This window comes from Pteropus medius, unplaced genomic scaffold, assembly GCF_902729225.1.
Source record: "Pteropus medius unplaced genomic scaffold, Ma_sr-lr_union100, whole genome shotgun sequence".
Lineage (NCBI taxonomy): Eukaryota > Metazoa > Chordata > Mammalia > Chiroptera > Pteropodidae > Pteropus > Pteropus medius.
Window position 1 is genome coordinate 59,302,304 of NW_024344378.1, and position 20,632 is coordinate 59,322,935.

At 45.3% G+C, this 20,632-nt stretch overlaps 1 protein-coding gene across 1 annotated transcript in view; it reads left to right on the forward strand.

The window, feature by feature from the left end:
* WDFY4 (WDFY family member 4) overlaps window positions 1–5,702 on the forward strand; it is a 280,147-nt gene extending 274,445 nt beyond the window's left edge. The window contains exons 60-62 of the mRNA XM_039870919.1: window positions 916–1,000; window positions 4,384–4,495; window positions 5,216–5,702. Coding sequence (XP_039726853.1) covers window positions 916–1,000; window positions 4,384–4,495; window positions 5,216–5,282 — 264 coding nt within the window. The 3' untranslated portion in view covers window positions 5,283–5,702. The remainder of the gene's footprint in view (window positions 1–915; window positions 1,001–4,383; window positions 4,496–5,215) is intronic.
* Window positions 5,703–20,632: the final 14,930 nt, after the last annotated feature.

Here is a 20,632-nt window from a genome sequence, read left to right on the forward strand (position 1 = left end):
CATCAGCTGAATCCTGAGGATAAGGAGAAAATAAAGGGTATAGGGGAGGCTATGCAGGCTGAGGGGCCAGAGTGTATGGACAGGAGAGAAGAGAGTGAGAAAGGCCCCCTGAGAAGTTCCGTATAGGCCCTGTCTGTGTGCTGTGAGGGGCACAGAGCGTCTGCAGCAAGCAGGGTCCCTGAGCCAGCTGGAATGTGAGGAGATCACAAAGAACTGGGTTTGGTGGAGTAGGGTCAACACTGTGGGTCAGTCAGAGGAGCCTGGGCTGGCTGAACAGCAGGTGCATTTCCTTCACGGGCCCACCCAAAGCATGAGAGGGAGTTTTCATGCACTCAGCACCCATTCATTCAGCCTGGTAACTGAGTTCCTGGCATGGCTCAGCACTGTGCTAGATGTACTATGGAGCTCCCAGAAGCATTTAAGTGGAGGCTGGTACTTGCGCTTCAGCGACAGAAAGTCTAGTCTCAGCAAGTGAGAAGCCACATGTGGTCAGCCTGCAGCACTCATAGCATGCCTTGAGACCTAAGGCCAGACACAGGGGATGGGAAGGCCCAGCTGTTAAGTGGTGAGGGAGGCCTCCAGGGATGGTAGCAGAGGGACGAGATAGCATTAGCTAAGTAAAATAATAAACTGGCTTCTGAGTCTTGTCCCTGTAGGTAAGGGATTGAGGGAAGATGAACTATGGACACAAGAGGAAGGAGTGAACTTACCTAAGTTGCAGTTGTGCTTGGCTAAACCTCTGTGCAGGGAAGCTGGAGTCTAAGTAACTTTTCCCAAAATGCATTCAGAAATGAAAGAGCACCATGCCCCTACCTCTTTCCTCAGGGTCTTATAGGTATGAAGGAATGTGATGGGCCCTGATCATGCAGACAGGATCATTTCTCCAGCTCATGGTGTTTTCTCTTTTCTGGGCAGATTTGGAAGACTGAGGATGTGAAGATGTCTGTTCCTGGGCGGGCAGCACCAGAGGAGCCCTTGGCTCAGCCTCCAAGCCCAAGAGGTAACCATCCTGCTGGAGATGCATATGGAGTGTCCTTGCCTTGCTTAGCCTTCCCGCTCTTCTCCCCTCCTTAGTTCAGGGCTTCAGCTCTGCACCGGCCTGAAGAGCCCAGGGAAGCCATTGAGTCTCTTGGGATGTTGCCAGGTTTGGGGGAGCAGGAGCACAGTTTACTCTGAGCTGCTAGTGGATTGTGAAGAAGTATGGAGAAGCTCTGTTTAGTTCTGGCTTCATCCTGCAGGGATCAGTGAGCTCTGGGGCACTCCTAGGATATGTGAACAGTGGTGGTGATGATTGTCATGGGATTCTGAGTGTCAGGAGAGGGACACACCTCACCAAGCTTGGTTTGATGCTCTCCATCTATCCGGATGACTCTTCAATGCTGGACTCCTCAGCCCAGAGCCTGGGTCCAGCCGGTTCCTTGCCTGGACAGCCAGGCTGCAGACAAGAGCATGGAGAAGCCTTGCCATATCTCCGGAGAGAGAAAGTGATTCCATAGGCCTGTGTCTGTTCTGTTAATCCTGGCTCAACCCACCCAAATCCCCATGGCAATTTGCTCAAAGTGGCTCTGAGAGTTAGCCTGTATCGGTATCACCTGGGAGGCTTATTAAAAGGTAGATTGGGGTCCTATTCTCAACCCAACTCCCAGAAAAAGATTGGGGAGCAGAGCCCTCTTGAGTTGTGGTAAATGGGAACAGAAGAAAATCTGTTCTACTTTCTGTCATCACTGGCACCACTACCACCCTGGCCATCATTACAGAGGTGTGAGGGAGAGAGCTGACCATGAGCAGTTTCATTGAGCATATGCGTTCTCTCATTTCTCATGGCAACCTTATGAGGTAAGTATTACCATGATACCCATGTGAGAGATAAGGAAACTGAGGCGCATAGAGATTTGATAACTTACCCAACATTACCTAGAAGCATATTATTCTCACTTCTTCCACTGAGCAGACATGACCACTGCCAGGATGACTTCAATCACAGATAGAGCCAAATAATCACCATCACCATGACCACCAGACCACAATGAGTGAAGGCATAAATCTCACTATCAAATCTATCACCTCTTTCTCTTCTCACCTCCCAATGGCCCCCTACCACCTCCTCCAATGCAGCTAACCTTTCATGAAGTGAGAATTCTCCTGTCATCATGAGCCCTGGTGCATCCTAGGGCCATAATCAACCCCTGAAGAGAATTTTACAGATTGGCGAGGGCTGTCTTCTGAAAAGAACAGCCATTTCTAATGAGTTTGTTTCTAAAATGTACTCCACACCTCCTTGATTCATTTAGTCACCGATTCATGGATTCTTTCTTCACACAAGCATATATAGACATTTGCTCAGCCCCTACTAGTTCCCAAGCTGTATATGGGAACTCCTTCCTTCAAGATAACACCATCTGGAAGCCCTTGTCCACAATCTGAGCTGACCTAGAGCAGAGACCTCATAAGGACTTACAACTGCATTCAGTTCACTGGTCGTAGTATCTCTGTGTCCTTTAGGAACAAAAGCAGTCAGCCCATCTCAGAATAAATATCAAGACACTGAGGCTTATGCATTCTAAAGAATTCACAGCCCTTCTTTGGAGAGCAGTTGCCAAATGCCCTCCCCTATTCATACCTATTTGGAGAGAGCTAGCACAGGATTCTTGTTCTCCAGACTGCTTATGATGTAATTCTGTTGCATGAGAATATGCAACTTCTCAACTGCACAGTTATGAAGCTATCAAGGTCCAATAAGCTAAAGGGATCGGCTCAGAAGATAGTTGGTAAAGAATGCTGGTTGGATGGTTGGGTGGATGGATGGAGGGACGGATGAACAAAGGGCACCTCTGAGACATTCTGTTGATTCTAGAAGTGCCAGTGGATTTACAGTTTTCTACTCAGGCTCAAGAGTTGGGATAGCTGTGTGCATTGGTAATCGTATCTAGTGAGATGAGATGTGAGATAAAAAGCAGGAAACAAGGCTAGACCCAGCTCTATCCCCAGCAATTTCTCTGGCCCTCAGTTTCCCCCTCTGTCAAGTGTAGGTATTTCCTGTACATCCTAACTTGTAGTGAGCTGATGACAAAAGACCACTCACCTAATACACCAACTGATGATATTAGGGAACTTACAAGGTGGCCTCAGGCTGAAAAGAGCCCCAGGTCTACATCCTTCCCCTTCTGTCTGTCCTGATCTGAGGTCACCACTGTCCCATAGAATTAACTGCCAGGGTTACAGTTCATAGGAGGATTAGTGCAAAACAACAGAAAGGCACATAGATAATCATAAAAATCAGGCTGAACTCCAGTTTAGAGATAGCAAATCCATGTGCAGATTTATAAACCTAAGCTAGTGGAGGTCTTGTTGTTCTTATTATATTGCTCAAAACTTTTTTGTTGGAAAGGGACTAGTATTGGGCATGACACGTGGATGTTTGCATATGTATTGTCTTATATATATTACACAAATGTCACAAAGGGCAGGAAAGGAGATCTTTGAAGATAATAAGGATATTGCATTTGTGTGAACATGTAATCTAACTTCTGCCTGAAATTCGTTTGTCATTTGTAGCAGGACCAACCCAGTTGAGTAGAATTTCTTTTAGGAATCACCCTACAGATTTGGACTCAATCTGGTATATAACAAGTGCTCAGGAAGAGCTGGTTGTTTGGGCTTTTACACAAACACATAATGCACATGCATTTCCTGGTGCACAGACCTGTCTGCACCACATAAGGGGCTACTGCAGGACAGCTGGGGCAGCTGCATTATTCCCATCCTGGCTCAAGTCGAGTGACTGACTTCACAGGGACAGAACCAGCTCATATCTCTCCAACTCACCCTCCACATTGAAGGAATTACTGTCTGTCCCCAAATGCAGTCATTAAAATGAGTGAAGTAACAATCATTGAGTTATATTTTTTGAAAAAATGTCCTCGGCATTTAATTATTGGTTGTGGCGTGAGAGGATTTAGATAAGTTGATAATGCCTACTTTATGTAATTTATTTTTACTGGGCAATTACAGGCTGCATTACATCCTGGAAGCAAGGTATTGTGGGGCATCTTATTAAGCATAAAGCCAGTAAACAGTGATGAACAATTTTGCTGAACTAGGCATGCAATTTAGAAAGCAATAATACACAAATCCAATTTGGTACACAATGGATACCGCAGCACGTCAGCACATGTAACTATCACAGCCTGCAAATTAAATTGGGACAGCCCTTTTTGCAAGAGCACAGGCCAAAATTAAATATATTTTCCCCCTCAATTTAACAAGTTGCTGACCAAAAATATAAATATGTGTGTATGTTTGTGGCCCTGTGTGTCAACGTACAGGTGCGCGTGTGTGAAGCCATTTGGGTTTTCTAACTATCCTCCTACATGGTCCCCACAGGCCACAGGTGGGAGAAGAACATTGCCCTGTGCAGAGAGCTGGATGTCAGCTTTGCTTTGACAGGAAAGCCTAGCAAGACCAGCCCTGCGGTGACAGCTCTGGCCATGTCCAGGTAATGTAAGCTTGACTTCTCCATGCCTCCAGCAGAGGGTGCTGTGGCCACCCCTAGGAAAGTCTAGGCTCTTGGCCTAGGGTGGCCTCACTACAAGGACCCAGGAAGGCCCACCATTCATAGGATTCAGGCATGGTGGATGTGTAGGGCCCTAGAAAATATTTTTTAATACACATATGTTTTTACCCTCTCTTAATGAATATCCATGAATTCATAAAAACATTCTAAAGTATAAAAGTATATTGCTTTGTAATTTTACCCTAAAGGGGAACTTTTTCTTGAGATCTATGCCAATTATAACATATGGAGTGATGGTTATCCTACATTACAGAAAATGCCTTTGGAGGGCTCTAAGCCAATGTAGAACAGCCAAGTGTCAGATGCTACATAAGGGCCTGGCTGCATCTCTTATAGGACGGGAGGCACCTGGAGATGCTGGAGAGAAAAAGCCAGGGCTTCACTCTGCTCTGGAGCCTGGGCTTCTTGGAACATTCCCTCAGTGCTTTGGTTGTTACAACCCTCATAGTTCAGAAGTTTTCCCCAGATCAAAATATTTCCCAGTTTTCCTGCTCACTCTTTCCTGTTTCAGATGGAGGCCAGGTAGAGGCTCCAATGGGTCCTGCATTGAATCTTCTATGTTGCAATTTCCTGAGTGCCAGTTAGGATAAGCAGGAATCAGGCTTGCATCTAACACTCCTGTCTATTCTTTCTCTTCCCAAGAAACCAGACCAAACTCTTGGTCGGCGATGAGAAGGGGAGAATATTCTGCTGGTCTGCAGAAGGGTAGGAAAAAAGAGACAGTGGAGGCCTTGGCATATCAGACATGGGCAGCCACACCAGGAAGAATGAAGGCTGATGCAGTGCCTGTGTGCAAAGGAAATCCCAGGGCCTCCCTTCTTCACAGGCCCTGAGGACAGGGCTGACTAGCCATCCACACTTCACACTCTGAGTCCTCTTCATGGCCCATGGGACTTTGGCCTTGGATTGCACAAGGATGCATTTTTACAAAATGGATTAGAGCTTACATGGAGATCTGCGAACTTACATTGGAAGCTGAGCCTTGCTGATGCCACCTGCATAGGAAATCACACACAACTCACCTTTTCAAAGGGCTTATTGCACTGATAAAAAATTTGGATCTCTTATTTGAAATGGATGGGAAATATTGTATTGTCTTTATTTTATTAAAACAACTATTTTCCAAATGCAAGAGAGCGCTTGATTTAAAAATCCTCGCCCTTTTCTACTCATGTATTTGCATCTCTATTCTTATAAAGTCAGGAAGGCCTCAGGGAAGCACGGCCCTCCATCATAGTGTTTCTCAGCTCTTCCTGTCTCCTCCCTTGGAATCTGGCTCCTCCCATTGTCCTGCCTGCCATACAGAGCCTAATGGGAAGCGAGGGTCCACACTGTGGCTGAGGCACAGGACAGAGACATGAGGCTGCCCATTGCAGGCATAAAGAAGTCAGCCTGGGGGGACACCCCACTCGGGCCTGCCTCAGATCCACTATCACAGCTAGCAAATGAAATTGGGATGGCCCTTTTTGCAACAACACCAGCCAAGATTAAATATATTTTCCTCCTTAATTTAACAAGTTGCTGACCGCAAATATAAATATGTGTGTGTCCACAAACACGAACACACCCCACAGCAGGTGGTTGATCCCAGCCAGGCTCAGGATTGACAAGCTCTTCCCAGGGCCTGCCCTTATATGGAGGTCAAGGGCACAGTTCTACATGCTGATTTGAGCTGGGACTCACCCTGGGAAAATCTGGACTGCCACGTGACTTTTGTTGCCCATCTGAAAATGCGTGGCAGGTGGGTAGTTAGCCCCTCTGACGAATTCCAATAGCTTCCGGTGCCTGGGTCACTCTTGGCTCAGTCGTTGGGCATTGAAGGCCTCCTGCTCACTCTAATGTCTTTTCCCAACCCCAGACTTTCAGAACATCTTGAAGGAAATTCGCCTGTCTCTCAGTGAAATCAAGGTCAGGTAGGCACACAGGGACTTAAGGAGGCTATGCTCAGCATCACCTATCCTCCTCGAGGTTTCCCTTCTAGGGAATTCCAATTGTTTCCATATTTCTATATGTCCTGCAGAGGCCCCAGTGGCTGACCCTACCTAATTTAGCTTAGGCCTGGTGATGGCAAGAAAATGGACTACATGTCTTATGGCCTAGGTTGTCTGACATCCAGGGGGCAGTGAGTCAATTTAAAGATAAATGAGAAAGTATAAATGGTATGCAGCTATGTTCACAATAGTCAGGGGTGGTTAGGAAATTATGATCTATCTGTAAACTTTGAGGTCATTGTAAAGGGCAAGATGAAGGAAGAAACATCTCGGGTCCAGGATACCAACCCCTTGGGTCATAAGAGCCGACCTTGGGGCCAAGGATCAGCCACCCCCTGCACTGTCTGCATGCACCATTAGCAGACAGCCCATTTGCAATCTCTTAGTCCATCTGGGGCTGCACCGGAGGACCATAAATTGAAGAGCAGAGAGCACCACTCCCGAGAAAGGCTAAGAAGCAGGGTCATAAATATCAAGGCTTGGCCTGCTGTCATGTTTCAAAACATGATTCACAGCATTTTCCCAGGGCTGAAAGGTCTGCTGGCCCAAAGGCTCTCTTGGGCACATTCATTCAAAAAGCATTTCCTGAGCACTGCCTTTTGCTACCCCATATCATGGGAAAAATGGGGGGATGGTGTCAGGTCTTATTGCTGGGGTCTGTGCAAACAAGTATGACTTGAAATAGAAAGGCTAAAGGGAGTGGCATCTCATGCCCTAAGGAAGGCATAGATGGCATTCTGGTTATATTTCTTTGTTTGGCCGCCATAACAAAGTACCACTGGCTGGGTGTCTTAAACAGCAAAAAGTTTTCTCACATTCTTGGGGCTAGAAGTGTGAGATCAAGGTGTCAGCAGGGTTGTTTCTTCTAGGGTCTCTCTCCTTGACTTGTAGATGGTGGTCTTCTCCCTGTGCCCTCACATGGTCTTTCCCTTATAACTGTCTACGTTCGAATTTCATCTTTTTGTAAGGACACCAGTCAGATTGGATTAGGTTCCATCCTAGTGATGCTATTTTAATTTCATTATCTCCTTAAAAATGCTATCTTCAAATATGGTCACATTATGAGATATTGGGGATTAGGACTTCAAAAAATAAATTTTAGAGGGACAAAATTTACCCCATAGCACTGGCTGAAAGAAGTTGCCCTAGAGCAAGACCTGGGAGGGCAGATATGACTTGGCCTTGTCAAGATAGAGAGTAGGGTGTTATAAGAAGAGGGAAGAGCATTGGCAAAGACACAGGGCACTTGGTACTATAGCTAGAAAGAACAAACGAGCAAAGATAGAAGACGAGGTGGAGACTGGGATGGGGAAAGGCTGTTGCTCAGGGACTGTGGGGGCTCAAGGCTGCTGCTGGGGGGCATGGCAAGTGAGACTGAGAGGCAGAAAGAGACTATCCACCCCATGGAGCTATATCCCCAGTGCCCAACTCACAGAAGATGCTCCATACGCATCAAGTGTATGGATGTGCAGGTGAATAAATGAGCCACAATGGCAGAAGTTGTTTCAGAGTTACTGGTTCTGGGAGTGAAAAATACCTAAGTGATGGCAAGTCCAGGCAGCAGCCCTTCCATGGGTAGGGTGAAGAAAAATGGAGTGAAGAGATTTGAGGAAATAGGTAAGGTGTCATGGTCTGGGCACAGGATGTGGTTGAGGATGATGTTAGCAGCCTGGAGTGAGCTAGTTGATGACATCCATGGAGCTGGGAGCAGTGGAGGCACCTGTGGTAAGGGTGGAGGGCAGAATGTACCCTGAAGAGGAGGCAGAAGAAGAGTGGAGAAAGGCTCACTGTTAAGGCGCTCCAGTGTCTATGTCAGGGAAAATTCGGGTGACTGCCTGGTAGCAGCCTCTTTTCTTGTGGCACTAAAGCAAGAACCTGACATTTCACCAGGCCCTCTGGCTCACTTCTCCAGGACCAGTTCTCTGTTACCTGGAGGAGGGAAGCTGCTCTGCACACAGATCCAGAGGGAGCAGGGACACCCAGGGCCCTTGCTGCAGACTTGGTCCCACTATAGGCTCTAGCAGGGTTAGAAACAGAGTCTGCTGGGAGAACAAACAGAGTCTGCTGGGAGAACAAACAGAGCCTGGGGCAAGGAGAAAAGCCCCAGGTGCAGGTCCAGAGTCTAAAGGCTCTCGGCAACTCATCACCTCGAGGGACAGGAAGCTCCTACTGGCTTCAATATTTCAGAAGCAGCCTGTAAGGGCTGAGTTCTCTGCTGGTTGTCAGTGATGGAGGGAAGTCCAGGGCAAAGGCCTAAGGGGTAGGGAGGGGAGGGAGAAAGCAGGCTTGGCACCAAGGCCCCAAGCATAGGGGCAACCAGAGCAGAAACCAGGAGCTCTTGGCTGCCCTGGGAAAGGTGCAGGGGCCACATGGATACAGGCCTGCCAGCACCACAAATCCAACAGGGATCAGAAGACCCCAGAGCAAGAGCCGTGTCAAGCTGTCCAGCCACAGCTTAGTATCTGGAAAGTGAATCTGAGGACAGATACGTGCAGTAAGAGTCATAGATAAAAGGGTCATGGACCAGGCAGCCTGAGCCCCATCCGCAGTTTCCCCACTTCCTGCCAGCATCAGCCTCAGTTTATGTATCTGCAAGATCAGATCCTAGTGTCTACCTGGTGTCTTGTTGTGAGGTTAAAATCATATCTGTTTATTTTATGAAAGAATGAAGCAAATGGTGTCCTTGATGTAATCTTTCAATACATCACTTATTCATTTACTCATCAGTATTTTTTCTTGCTGAGCCAGGACTTGTGTCAGGCCCTGGGGACAGAGAAACATTCTGCCTATGCCAGGAGAAACTCCTGCCTGGGCTGGGGAGAAACATAGGAAGAAACAAGACAGGAGGCACGCTCTCGTGTCCAGAGGTTTATCAGGTGGAGCAGGAGTGCTCACATAGGGACGGTAGTGCTTTTGGGAACATCTAGAATGCAAATCCACTCTCAGGCTCCTGGTCCCAGAGAATCTGGATCAACAGGCTAGAGCAGAAGCCACAGTCTGCATGTGTAACCATCTCCCAGGTGATGCCGATGCGGGCTCCAGGGTCCCCATTTGAAGATGCTCTGGAGTATCTGGTGATAGGACAGGATAGGATGATGGCATTTGCTCACTGCGGCTCATCCTGCAGTTTTAGGACAGGAGGCTTGTGAGGGACTTCCTAGGCCTTGGTGTCAGGGACACCTAATTCCACTCACCTTCACTGGCTCAGGCTGAGATAGGAACCAGGCCCAGCTCTCTCCCAGCTGAGCTCCTCCCCATCACAATTTCTTAATTACTTTGAGACCAGCCTCCACCCCCGACCCCACTACTGTGATGACCAGGGGCCCCTTACTTGCCTCCACCAGCGATGTCACAGACGTTGCTCTCATCTGGAAAAGTGTCAGCCTCCTTACCATTCCAAACAAATACTACTTTCCCATCCATTCATCATGGTAGTGTTCTCCTTGGCCTCCCTTTGTGCTCTGGGCTCCAAGGAGAGAAACTCAGGCCCCTGAAAGCCACTGGGACAACTGCCTCTGAGCTCAGCCAGCAGCTAGGAGCTTAATCCCAAGAGCCCGGCCACAGGGTCTGCAAAGAACTCGTGATTGGATTTGACTACATTAACATGCAGCCAAGCAGGGCACATTTGGGGAGAAATAAACTCTTCATATGAAAATCCTGATAAAATTTGTTTAGCATAAAATCAAATCTCTCCAAGCCCAAATCAGTTTTGCTTTAGTAAGTTCTGGGGACATATGACAGGCCAAGATCCCGTGTGTGTGTGTGTGTGTGTGTGTGTGTGTGTGTGTGTGTGTGTGTGTCGTTGACTGTGCATGAGTGTGTTGTTTCCCTTTCACTCTTATGAGCTGCTGCTATAGAACCTTCATAGTCTTCTTTGTAAATTGTCTCCTTCCCTCAAATCGCTGAAAGCTCAGAGGACGCTATGTTGCCCTGCGCTGAGATCTCTATCTACTCCCAAATGGGTTGACAGAGAGACTCCTCTCATCTCAAATCCCTTACTTCCATTTGCCAGAAATGCATTGTTATAAATAAACCACTCTGCAATGACTCAGAGTGGTCAGTGCCCCGAGTGCTGTGCAATACACACACTGAAGCCCTGCCGTCTTTATCCAGACATCAGGCACTGATGGGTTCTTGCTGACATCATAGTTACAGCTAACATTAACTGCCTATCCATGCAATTGTCTATTCATTCATTCATTCATTCATTCATTCACTAGCATTGCCCAAGGATCCACTGAGTGTCTGTTCTGAACCAGGCTGGAGCCCAATGGAGAGATGCTAAGTCTAAACATAGATGCCTAAAACTTAACCCCTAAGAACTTATGGTCACCAGGAGTCACACAGACCTTCTAAATCTGGCATTTTACAGATGGGAACCTGAGGCCTAGAAAAGGGACTTGTCTAAGGTCAATGGCAGAACTTTGTCAGGGTCTAGGCCAGAGCACCACCTCTGCAGTACCACGTGGCTTCATGTTCCTTGGGGTGTCCACAGACAGATGGAGGCCTGGAGCCTCGGTGCCTTACCCTGCTCTCCAATGCCTGGGTTTCAAAGAACAGCTGTTCCTCTCATCTCACAACAAAATACAGAGGAAGAAGAATGGTCCTGGATGCTTTTGGAAGAATAAAAACACATGGGAGAGGAATCAGAATCCTTGTGTCAGGATTGTCCAGCTTGGATACCTCCTGCTACAAGAAGCTCACCGCCACAGGAGGTAACTCCCCTGGAACTTCAAGGGTCATCCTCCCTCTGAGCACAAGTCACAAGAAGCTGCTGGAGGCCCTTGGACCCCCTTGGAGCAGAGGCTCATGATATCCACACTTTAGAACCTTGCTCTGCTTTCTCAGGCTTTGTGCCCCTCAGCCCAGTTGTCTTTTCTTCTTGTTATTGTTTTGTAAAATTGGACTAATAATTATTGACCTCATAGTTTGTTGTGATGATGAAATGAGATAATGTGTGCACAGTTCCTAGAACAGAATAGGAGCTCAGGAAATGCTGCTGCTGCTGCTTCTTCCTCTTCTTCTTCCTCCTTCTTCTTCCTCTTCCTCTTCCTCTTCTTCTTCTTCCCTCTTCCTCTTATCTTCCTCTTCCTCTTCCTCCTCCTCCTCCTCCTCCCTCCTCCCTCTTCACTCTTCCTCTTCCTCTTCCTCTTCTCTTCTCCTTCTTCTCTTCACTCTTCTATATTTCCTCTTCCTCTTCTCTTCCATATTTCCTCTTAGCTTCTTCTTCTTATTTTCTTCTTTATTTAACTCTTCTTCTTCTTCTTCTTCTGGCTTTCCTTCTCTCTCCTCTCTGAGGTATTTCCCCTTATTCAAATGTTTCTTGAATTTTTTCACTTCTATACCATCTTCATGATTTTTCTGTAACACTTGTATCAATTTTAAGTACTTTAATATTGTCTTTAACTTCACTCATTTGTTGACCTTTAACCTCATCTAAGCATTAGTGCCTGTGAAATCACAAGTTCGATGTACAGTCTCTGTTATTTCTAATTACATAAAAATAAACAGAGAAAAGCAACTCTTGTCCCTGTACCCACTATAACCATCTCATGGTCCTGAGGTTCCCAAGTCACACTCTTGGAGATGCTATCCTTACCCAAGGTCCTGGGGCAGGCACTGCATTTTGCCCAGGGAATGGATAGCCCAGAAAGGCCTTGGATATATCCACCCACACCAGGTTAGCAGAATGGGGAGGGCCTGACTCCAATCCTCACCTCCCAAAGACTACATTCTACTGTACCCTGAGAAGAGGAGGCACAGGGCTGTGGTTCACATCTGGGGCAGACCTCTGGGTTCAAGGCCTGACCTCCTTTCACAAGCTGGATAACTTTGGGAAAGCTGGCTACTGTTCTCTTTTCTTGGTGTCTTCTATAAAGCAGGAATCATAGTATCTATTGTACATGGTTGTTCTTAGGACTTTTAAGAAGTGTGTGTGTGAGGTGAGAAATACAGTGCCTGGAACATGAGATGTTCTCAGCAATATAATAATAACAAATGTTTTCATTACCATTACTATGATTATTAACATTCAGTCTCTGCTTGGCCAACATCAGAGATGAGGTGTCATCCTATTAGTTGTGTGGGCTAAAACCTTTTAGGAGGACATCTTTGAGTATGTTCTTCTCTTATACCCTATATCCAATCTCTCAGGAAATCCTCTCAGCCCTAACAATCAGGAATTAAAATTAAAATGTCAATACCATTTAGAATCTCATCAAAAATATGAAATACTTAGGAATAGATATGACAAAAAATGTGCAAGATCTGCAAGTAATCAGGAAAATGCAAATAAAAACAAAGATTAGCTTCTATGGATCTCACACCATCAGATCCATAAAAACAGAAAATCAGAAAGTATCGAGTGTTTTGGAATCTAGGAACACTCAAACACTGCTAATGAGAGCATAAATTAATGCAAGTGCAATTTGGCACTACTAGTAAAGTTGAAATGTACATACTTAGCAATTCCACTGAAGGTATAGGTATCCAGAAGAAACTTTCATTTGTGTTCAAGGAGACATGTGCTGTGTGTTGCAGGATCACTGTAATAGCAACAACTAGTAACAACTTAATGTTCATCAAATCAGGATATTTTCATTACAAATGAACTGACTCTTCTCCAAAAATATACTGAGATATTTTGAAATAAAAGAGCAACTTGTACAATTATATGAATGATATGATATCATTTTTATAAAGATACATATGAATATACATGAAACACACAATGAATATATATGTGATGAAGTTATAAGAAAACATATTGGAAAGATACTAGGATGCAAAATTCAAGATAGTGAAAGGAGAAAGGCAAATGGCACTGGAGAAGGAATACAAAAAGTCTTCGAATCTATTTGTGATTATTTTTCTCGTATTTAAAAGAAAAAGCTGAAGCAAATGACAAAATTCAATTATGTGTTGTGCATACTTGATTGTTCATTACATTATTCTCTGTACTTTGCCTGTACTTAAAAAAATTTGTTTCAATAATGAAAGAAACATGTTACATGAGGTACAGAAAAAAGAGATGTGCAAGATCGAAAAACCCCTCTGAAAACTACAAAAACATGGCTGAAGGAAATTAAAGACCTAAATAAATGGAGAGAGAATGCTGTCACCATGGATCAAGAGACTCAACTATGATCTGTTATGGAAAATGTGGATAAATTGGACTTCGTCAAATTTAAGCTCTTCTATTTTTTGAAACATACTGTTCAAAACAAGACAAGCCACAGACTGAGAGAAAATATTTGCAAATCACATACCTGACCAAGGACTTGTATCTAGATTATATGTTAAAACTCCCAAAATTCAATAATAAGAAAATAGCACAGTAAAAATGAAATATGCAAAATATTTGACAGATACTTCACCAAAGAAGATATCTAGATGGCAAATTAGGCACATGAAAAAATGTTCATTATCATTAGGCAAATGCAAATTAAAACCAAGTGATTGGTCACAACACTGTAAAAATGTCTGAAAGACTGACCATATCAGGCATTGGCAAGGATGGGGAGAAACTGAAACTCACATACAGTAGGTGGGAATATAAAATGGTAAAACCACTTTGGGAAACAGTTTGGCAGTTTCTAGAAAAGTAACTCTCCCTTATAGTGTCAAAGCAGTCATAGACAATAAGAAAATACAAAAATGAATGAGTGTGGCTGTGTCCAACATAACTTAATTTATTATGGACATTGAAATTTGAATTTCATATATTTTTCACATCACAGAATATTACTCTTCTTTTGATTCTTTCCAAACATTTAAAAATGTTAAAATCTTTCTTAACTTGCAGGGTGTATCAAATAGAGCTGTAGCTTGCTGACCCTGCTCTTGGGTAAGTAACTGGGACATTTCTGTAAGTATGGAGAGATCTCAAGCATAAGGCCCCTGCAGGAAGACTGAGGCACCAAAGCTGGCTCCAAGCTGGGAAGGCATCCTCTCCCCATTTCTGCATGAAACATAGTACAATTGGGGTTCAGAGAGGTTGAGAGACATAGCACAGGGTGTCAGGCAGCAGGGCTGGTGGGGAAGAGGGCAGCCCTGAAGAAGTTGGAGCAGGGGAATCACCAGAGGTCTGATCCTGAGGGTACAATGCACCCCAGGTGACTTCCTAAAATAACTGTTTCCATCTGAATGACCCACCATTGTGCCCTGGGAAACATAGCTCATTCAAGTGCAAGTGGGGCATTCTCACTTCTCACCTGAACCACAGATTGGAGACCTTGGGGTACCATGATGCAGAATGAGCAAGGTGTGTCTCACCAATGTTAGGGGCCTCGGCTCCTCAGAAGCCTGAAATGGCCAAAGGACTGCCCAGTGGTGCACCTAGCCCCTTAGTGCTCAGTGACTAGTGATTACCCACAGTAACCTTGAGGCACCCAGCCTCTCAGTCTCAATTCTGAGGCCATAATAGAGTTACTGACAGTTGGTCTGGGGGACCAGGTAGAGCCTGCAGGTGTTTTCTGTTTGGGTCATGCAGTGTTAATCATTACTTTGAGTTTGAATGTCCTGGTGAGGTTGGTTTAGCATTTTCAGTTTGCGGCAGACCCCCATCATTCTCTATTGCTTTGTTTTGCAGGCTGCTTCAGGTGTTCACATTGTAGACTGCCCCAGATCCATTTTAATTTACAGCCACTTAGACTAAGAAAGTGGGAGCTGGAGATGCATTAGCAAAAAGAAGCAAAGTGAAGACTGGGAGAGACAAAGAGGAAGACAAGATAGACTAGGTGCAAGGGGCTGCCTATTGGCAACCTAGATTGGGCCTGGACAGAGAGAGGAATGCCTGGTAATCAGCTAAATACAGTTGGACCTTCTCAAGATTGGCAGTCTCCCTGCAGCTGCTATCTGTGGGGAACACCAAACTGGCCAAGATGTAGCTTTGGAGTAGAACAGGCTATGGTTTACTCCCCAGTTCTGCCCATGCCCAGCTGAAGAACTTGAGAAACCTTCCATGACATATCTGAGCCTCAACTTCCAAATATGTAGAATCTCTAGGATCATACCTAATCTTGTTGGAGAGTTAAACGCATAATGTACAAAGCACACATTCCTTTAGCTGAGCTCCTGGCACAGCTAGTAAGTGGTGAAGCAGACCTTTCAGAGCATTCTTGTCAACCAGCCTGGAGCCTGTCTCCTCCATGGCCATGCCAACCTGGAGCAGGGCCTGCGTGTCCTCACCTTCCATCCACTCATTCAGTCACCATACATGGAACACTGTTCATTAAATAGTTGCCACATGTCTAGCACTAGTCAAGTCACTGGAGGGGAGTAGTGACTAATAAGCCAAAACCCAAGCCTGCAAGGAGCTTACATGGGGAGACAAACAATAGATATATAAGGAAAATACTTAGTAAGGTATCATTCTAAGGAGGTAAAAAAGGGAAAAAAGAAGGAAAGAGGCAAGAAAATATGGGTAGGAGAAACATATGACAGGTTGCTGGGGATAGCCTCCCCAATAAGATGACATTGAGAAGTGAAGCAAGCGAGGTTATGATCCATGTGGGTGTCAAGGGAGGAAATTTTAGCACAGGGATGAGCAAAAACAGGTCCCTGAAGCAGAAGCATGCTGCCCAGTGAAGCAACAGGGAGATGACTGTGATTGAGGCAGTGTGATGGAGAGAAGTAGAGGCAGGGTAAGAATGGAAATGAAGGGAGGATCACAAGCAGTCCATCACGCAAGGTGGCCAAAGGTCTCTAGGCTGCAGACATGGAGAAAAAAGGCAGCCTCTAAAAAATGGCAACAGAAGGTACCAGTCTGGCCAAGACAGGTGATCCTGGCCTCATACCACCTGCATCCCAGGAAGGTACATCCTGGCTTTGCCCTATGAGGCAGAGTGCTTGCCCCTACACCAGTTCACACTGACCTACTTCCTGGTTATTCCCTCCAGTCTCAATGGCTCTGGCATCTCACGAATGCAGGAGCTGTCCCTGAAACCCAGACACAGTGCTATGGGCATTAACAAAACTGGGAGGCCCGTGTCAAACCTCTTTTTCCCATTTGGCTGGGGCCAGACCCACCCCCTACAAAGGACCCACTCATTCTTCTCCCAGAACAGTGCCTCCTGGGCAAGAGAGACATTCCAGCTGCCAGACACCAGGCCAACCCCAGGGCCATGCGTAGGGATCACTGTGAAAAATAACACAGATGGTAAGCTTCGCCATTTCCTGTACAACACATAATTAGGTTAGATAAGAAACTAGCTGTGTCTAAGTGCTATAAATGTCTATATTAAGCTATTTTGAAAGTGCCGAGCACTTTGACATTTGAGAGTTCAGAGTAATTGAGGTATTGAAATAAAATTGCTTCTGTTATTTAAAAGGTCATTATCGTCTTCAGTTAGATATATGAGGACTATTTTCCACTCTAGTGAGCTGTTCTCCCTGGCACAATTAGTATCGCTTGAGCAGATGCCTGCTGGGGACTCCCACCCGCAGCCCCCACCAGAGGCCCAAGGTAGCCATTAAGATACATGGAACACAAGGAAAGCAGAGGAAAGTGTCTGACACTCAGAATCACTGCCTGTCCCAGGAGAGACATCACCACAGACTCAGCACCTACTGTGCACCTATCCTGGCACAGCAGCTTTCTGTGCAATTTTGTTTCATCCTCATTAAAGGTATTAAAGGAGGTCATCACTGTCAGAACCTTACAGATGAAGAAGTGAGGCCACCTCAAATGAAGGAGCACGGGCATGGCCAGTAGGCCTGGAAGTTTGGCCAGCGCTGAGCACCACTTACTGAGCACTTAGCACACTTGGACAGTCTGCTGGCTCTTCAGTGTACTAGCTTCTTTAAGCCTTGTAACCATCCAAAGAAGAAATACCTCCATTTCACAGGTGAGAAAGCTGAGAATTGGAGAAGTTAAAAAGCTGGAGACATCAAGAAAGTGGCTGGAAAATGCTTTAAGACTCACACAATTTTAAAATGTCACCCACATTCCGTCCAGTAGCTCAGACACCTCTGGCCTCTTTCTGCCATGTCCTGACCCTCCTCAAATCTGTCGGTCCTCATGTCCTTATGGTTCCTCTCAAAGAACAGAAATGACAGTGGCCTCAGATGGGCTTCTCAAATGGATAAATTTAGACCAGTGGTTCCTGGGATGGAGACTCTGCTGGACGAGGATGCTGGCTGTAGGAGAGCCAGAAGCCAGCAGGCCAGAGGCCTGATGGGGTGCTGGTCACCCTCACACCCCTGAGCCTATTCATTCCCATTAGTCATATGATATCCCTGTGAGGATACAGATCAGGTACAGATCTCAAATGATTCTCTGCAAATGTGACTACCAGAACGTTCCACTATAAAACTAAACGCTGCAGCTTTTCTCTAATTCTCATTCAAGACATTTTACCCCTCCCCAAATCATTGAGTTAAACAAATAGAGTGTTCTTAACTACAAATTAGAGACCTAATTTAGTACTAAATTATGTCTTTGGTTATCGTTAACTTAATATATCACTATTTCTAAATGTCCTTCAAAGAGAACCTTAACTTTCAAAGGCATCTTCATCTGAAGAGTATGGGATCCATGTTCTAAGGAGGGAATAAATGGTGACAAAGCAGCCAAAGCATATTTACTAGGCGTTCCATCTGTGTGAGGCCCTGTGCTGGGCAATGATAAAACAACCTCTCAAAAAACATGCATCCTTTGAAAGCAAGTCTTGAACAGATATTTGTATACCATATGCATAGCAGCACTATTCACAATAGCTAAAAAGTCGAAACAACGTAATCCATTGACAGATGCATGAATAAGCAAAATGGGGTTATACATATGGTGAAATATTATTCAGTCTCACAAAAGAAGGAAATTCTCATACATGCTACAATATAGATGAGTACTTATGTTAAGTCAAATAAGCCAGTCACAAAAAGACAAATGATTCCATTTATATGAGGTACCTAGAGTAGTCAAATCAAGAGAAACAGAACATAAAATAGTGGTTTCTAGGGGACTAGAGGATGGGAGGATTGGGGAGTTAGTGTTTAATGGGTACAGAGTTTGAGTTTGGGAAAATGGAAAAGTTCTGGAGATGGATGGTGATGATGATTGCACAGCAATGTGAATCCACTAATGTCATTGAACTATACACTTAAAAATGGTTAAAAAGTTAATTTTATGTTATGCATATTTTACCACAATAAAAATTAAATAAAAAGAAAGGCAAAGAAACATTCGTCCTAGTAGCGATGATCAATAATGCAGATGACCCATGACAGCTCAAATTACAGGACACAAAGTAATCCATTTTACATTTGTCCATTTGGGTCATCTGTGGTTAAAAGTTGCAAGATGTCATTTTGTGAGCTGTAGAGTCACACTGAGCTACTCAGAGGAGAACTGAGCCTGGCTGAATATTACAGGCAGTAGCGCAGACAGGGACATGGTATCTCTAGGGTATGAAAGGCAACTGGACACAGACAATGAACATGGGAGAGACGAATGTGGCCGAGGATACAGGGGGGCAGTGGGAGACACCCTACTTTTGTTAAATAGTGAGGAAAGACTGGAGTGGTCAGAAATTAGACCAACCTCTGACCCTTCCTCAGAGAAAGTGCTGAAAAAAACATGTGTTGAATTTGGGGGAGATAAATGATACACTAGGAACACCCTTTGTAAAGTGTAAGCAACTTAAAAACATAAGCTATTGTTTTAGAGTTGGGATTTTACCTGGGTAAATAACATTTCATCTTGGCCTCTACACACTGTTCTGGAACTGTCCAGATAACTGAGCCAGGTATCTTCCTAGGAAATAAAGGACTTTTCAGGTAGACCCAAGACCTCCGCTATGGTTGTCTGACTGTGGCGGTTCCAGATTCTGCTGGAGATCTGAGACCCTAAGGCCAGCTCTGAGCTGGGCTCCCAGTGCGTCATTGCACAGAGCTGCTCTGGGGAAACACATTAGCTCCTGCTTGTCCCACAGAAGAACCTCTGCAGGCCCACGAAGTGGGATTCTCGTCAATGCTTCCCACCGCGCCTGACCACAGCCAGAAGGTACTGCCAGCCACTGCAACCTTGTCGCCCCCAGACAATCATGTTATATCAGGCGGGTCTTTGATGGAAACTGGCAGAGTGAGCTGCCAACAGGATAAATATAGAGTGTCTTTTCGCTGAGTTGTGGAAGCGCTGGATAATGTGGTTTGGAGCAGAGGATTTGGATGCCTTTAGGGAGGAAAAAATTCTGTAGGAAAACAATCCCTTCCATATGGGTTATATTTTTGTTTTTAATTTTCAAAGCACCTTTCCAGTCCTTCTCCACTGTTCAGTCTCTTTCTAAGTATTGAGAGCAGGTGGATACTAGGCTCTGTGATAGCCTGCAGGGACAGCGTGGAGACTAAGCAGACGGGGCCTGCCCTTAGAGGGGCTCACTGTCCCCTGTGGAAAAAATAAGCCATCATTTAATTGCCCTGTTCCCAAAGAGATCCCTGACTGAAGGAAGATGACATGTGTTAGAGAATCATAATCAGGAGCTGGAGACTGATGGCAGCGTTTAGGAAGGTTCCTGGGAAGCTTTTTCTGCACCAGGCCTGGCACTCCATGTATTTACATGGGCCATATAAATGCCAGAAGATGTCTTTTCCCCAGCAAAATTAAGAACAAGCTGATGGGAGAGCCCATCCTGGAGGCTAGACCTTTCAACACAAGCACTCCCAGTTCTGGGCCTGTGGGTCAGCTCCTCCCTGGGGAAGCAGCCCCCTCTTGGAGCCCTCTACATACCTTTCCCTCCCTGCTGTCTTCTGAGGCCCACATAGAGGTTAGGGATTAGAAGTGAAGCATTGCCCTCTCTCCCTAAGGTAGATTTGTTCCACTGGGGAAGGTAACTCTAAATCCTGTTAGTCTTGGCCATTTTTCACACGAGGACACTTAAGGTCAGAGAGCTCAATGGGCTTCTCAAAGACACATAACAACGAAACAGGATCTGGACCAGATCTTAAATCCTATTGCTCATATTACTGAGTGAGAAAAGCCAAGACAACAGCAAAAGAAAAAAACAAACTGATGTGAAGAGAAATAACACCAGACTCTGATTCTGACCCTGGCACCCAAGCCAGATAGAAT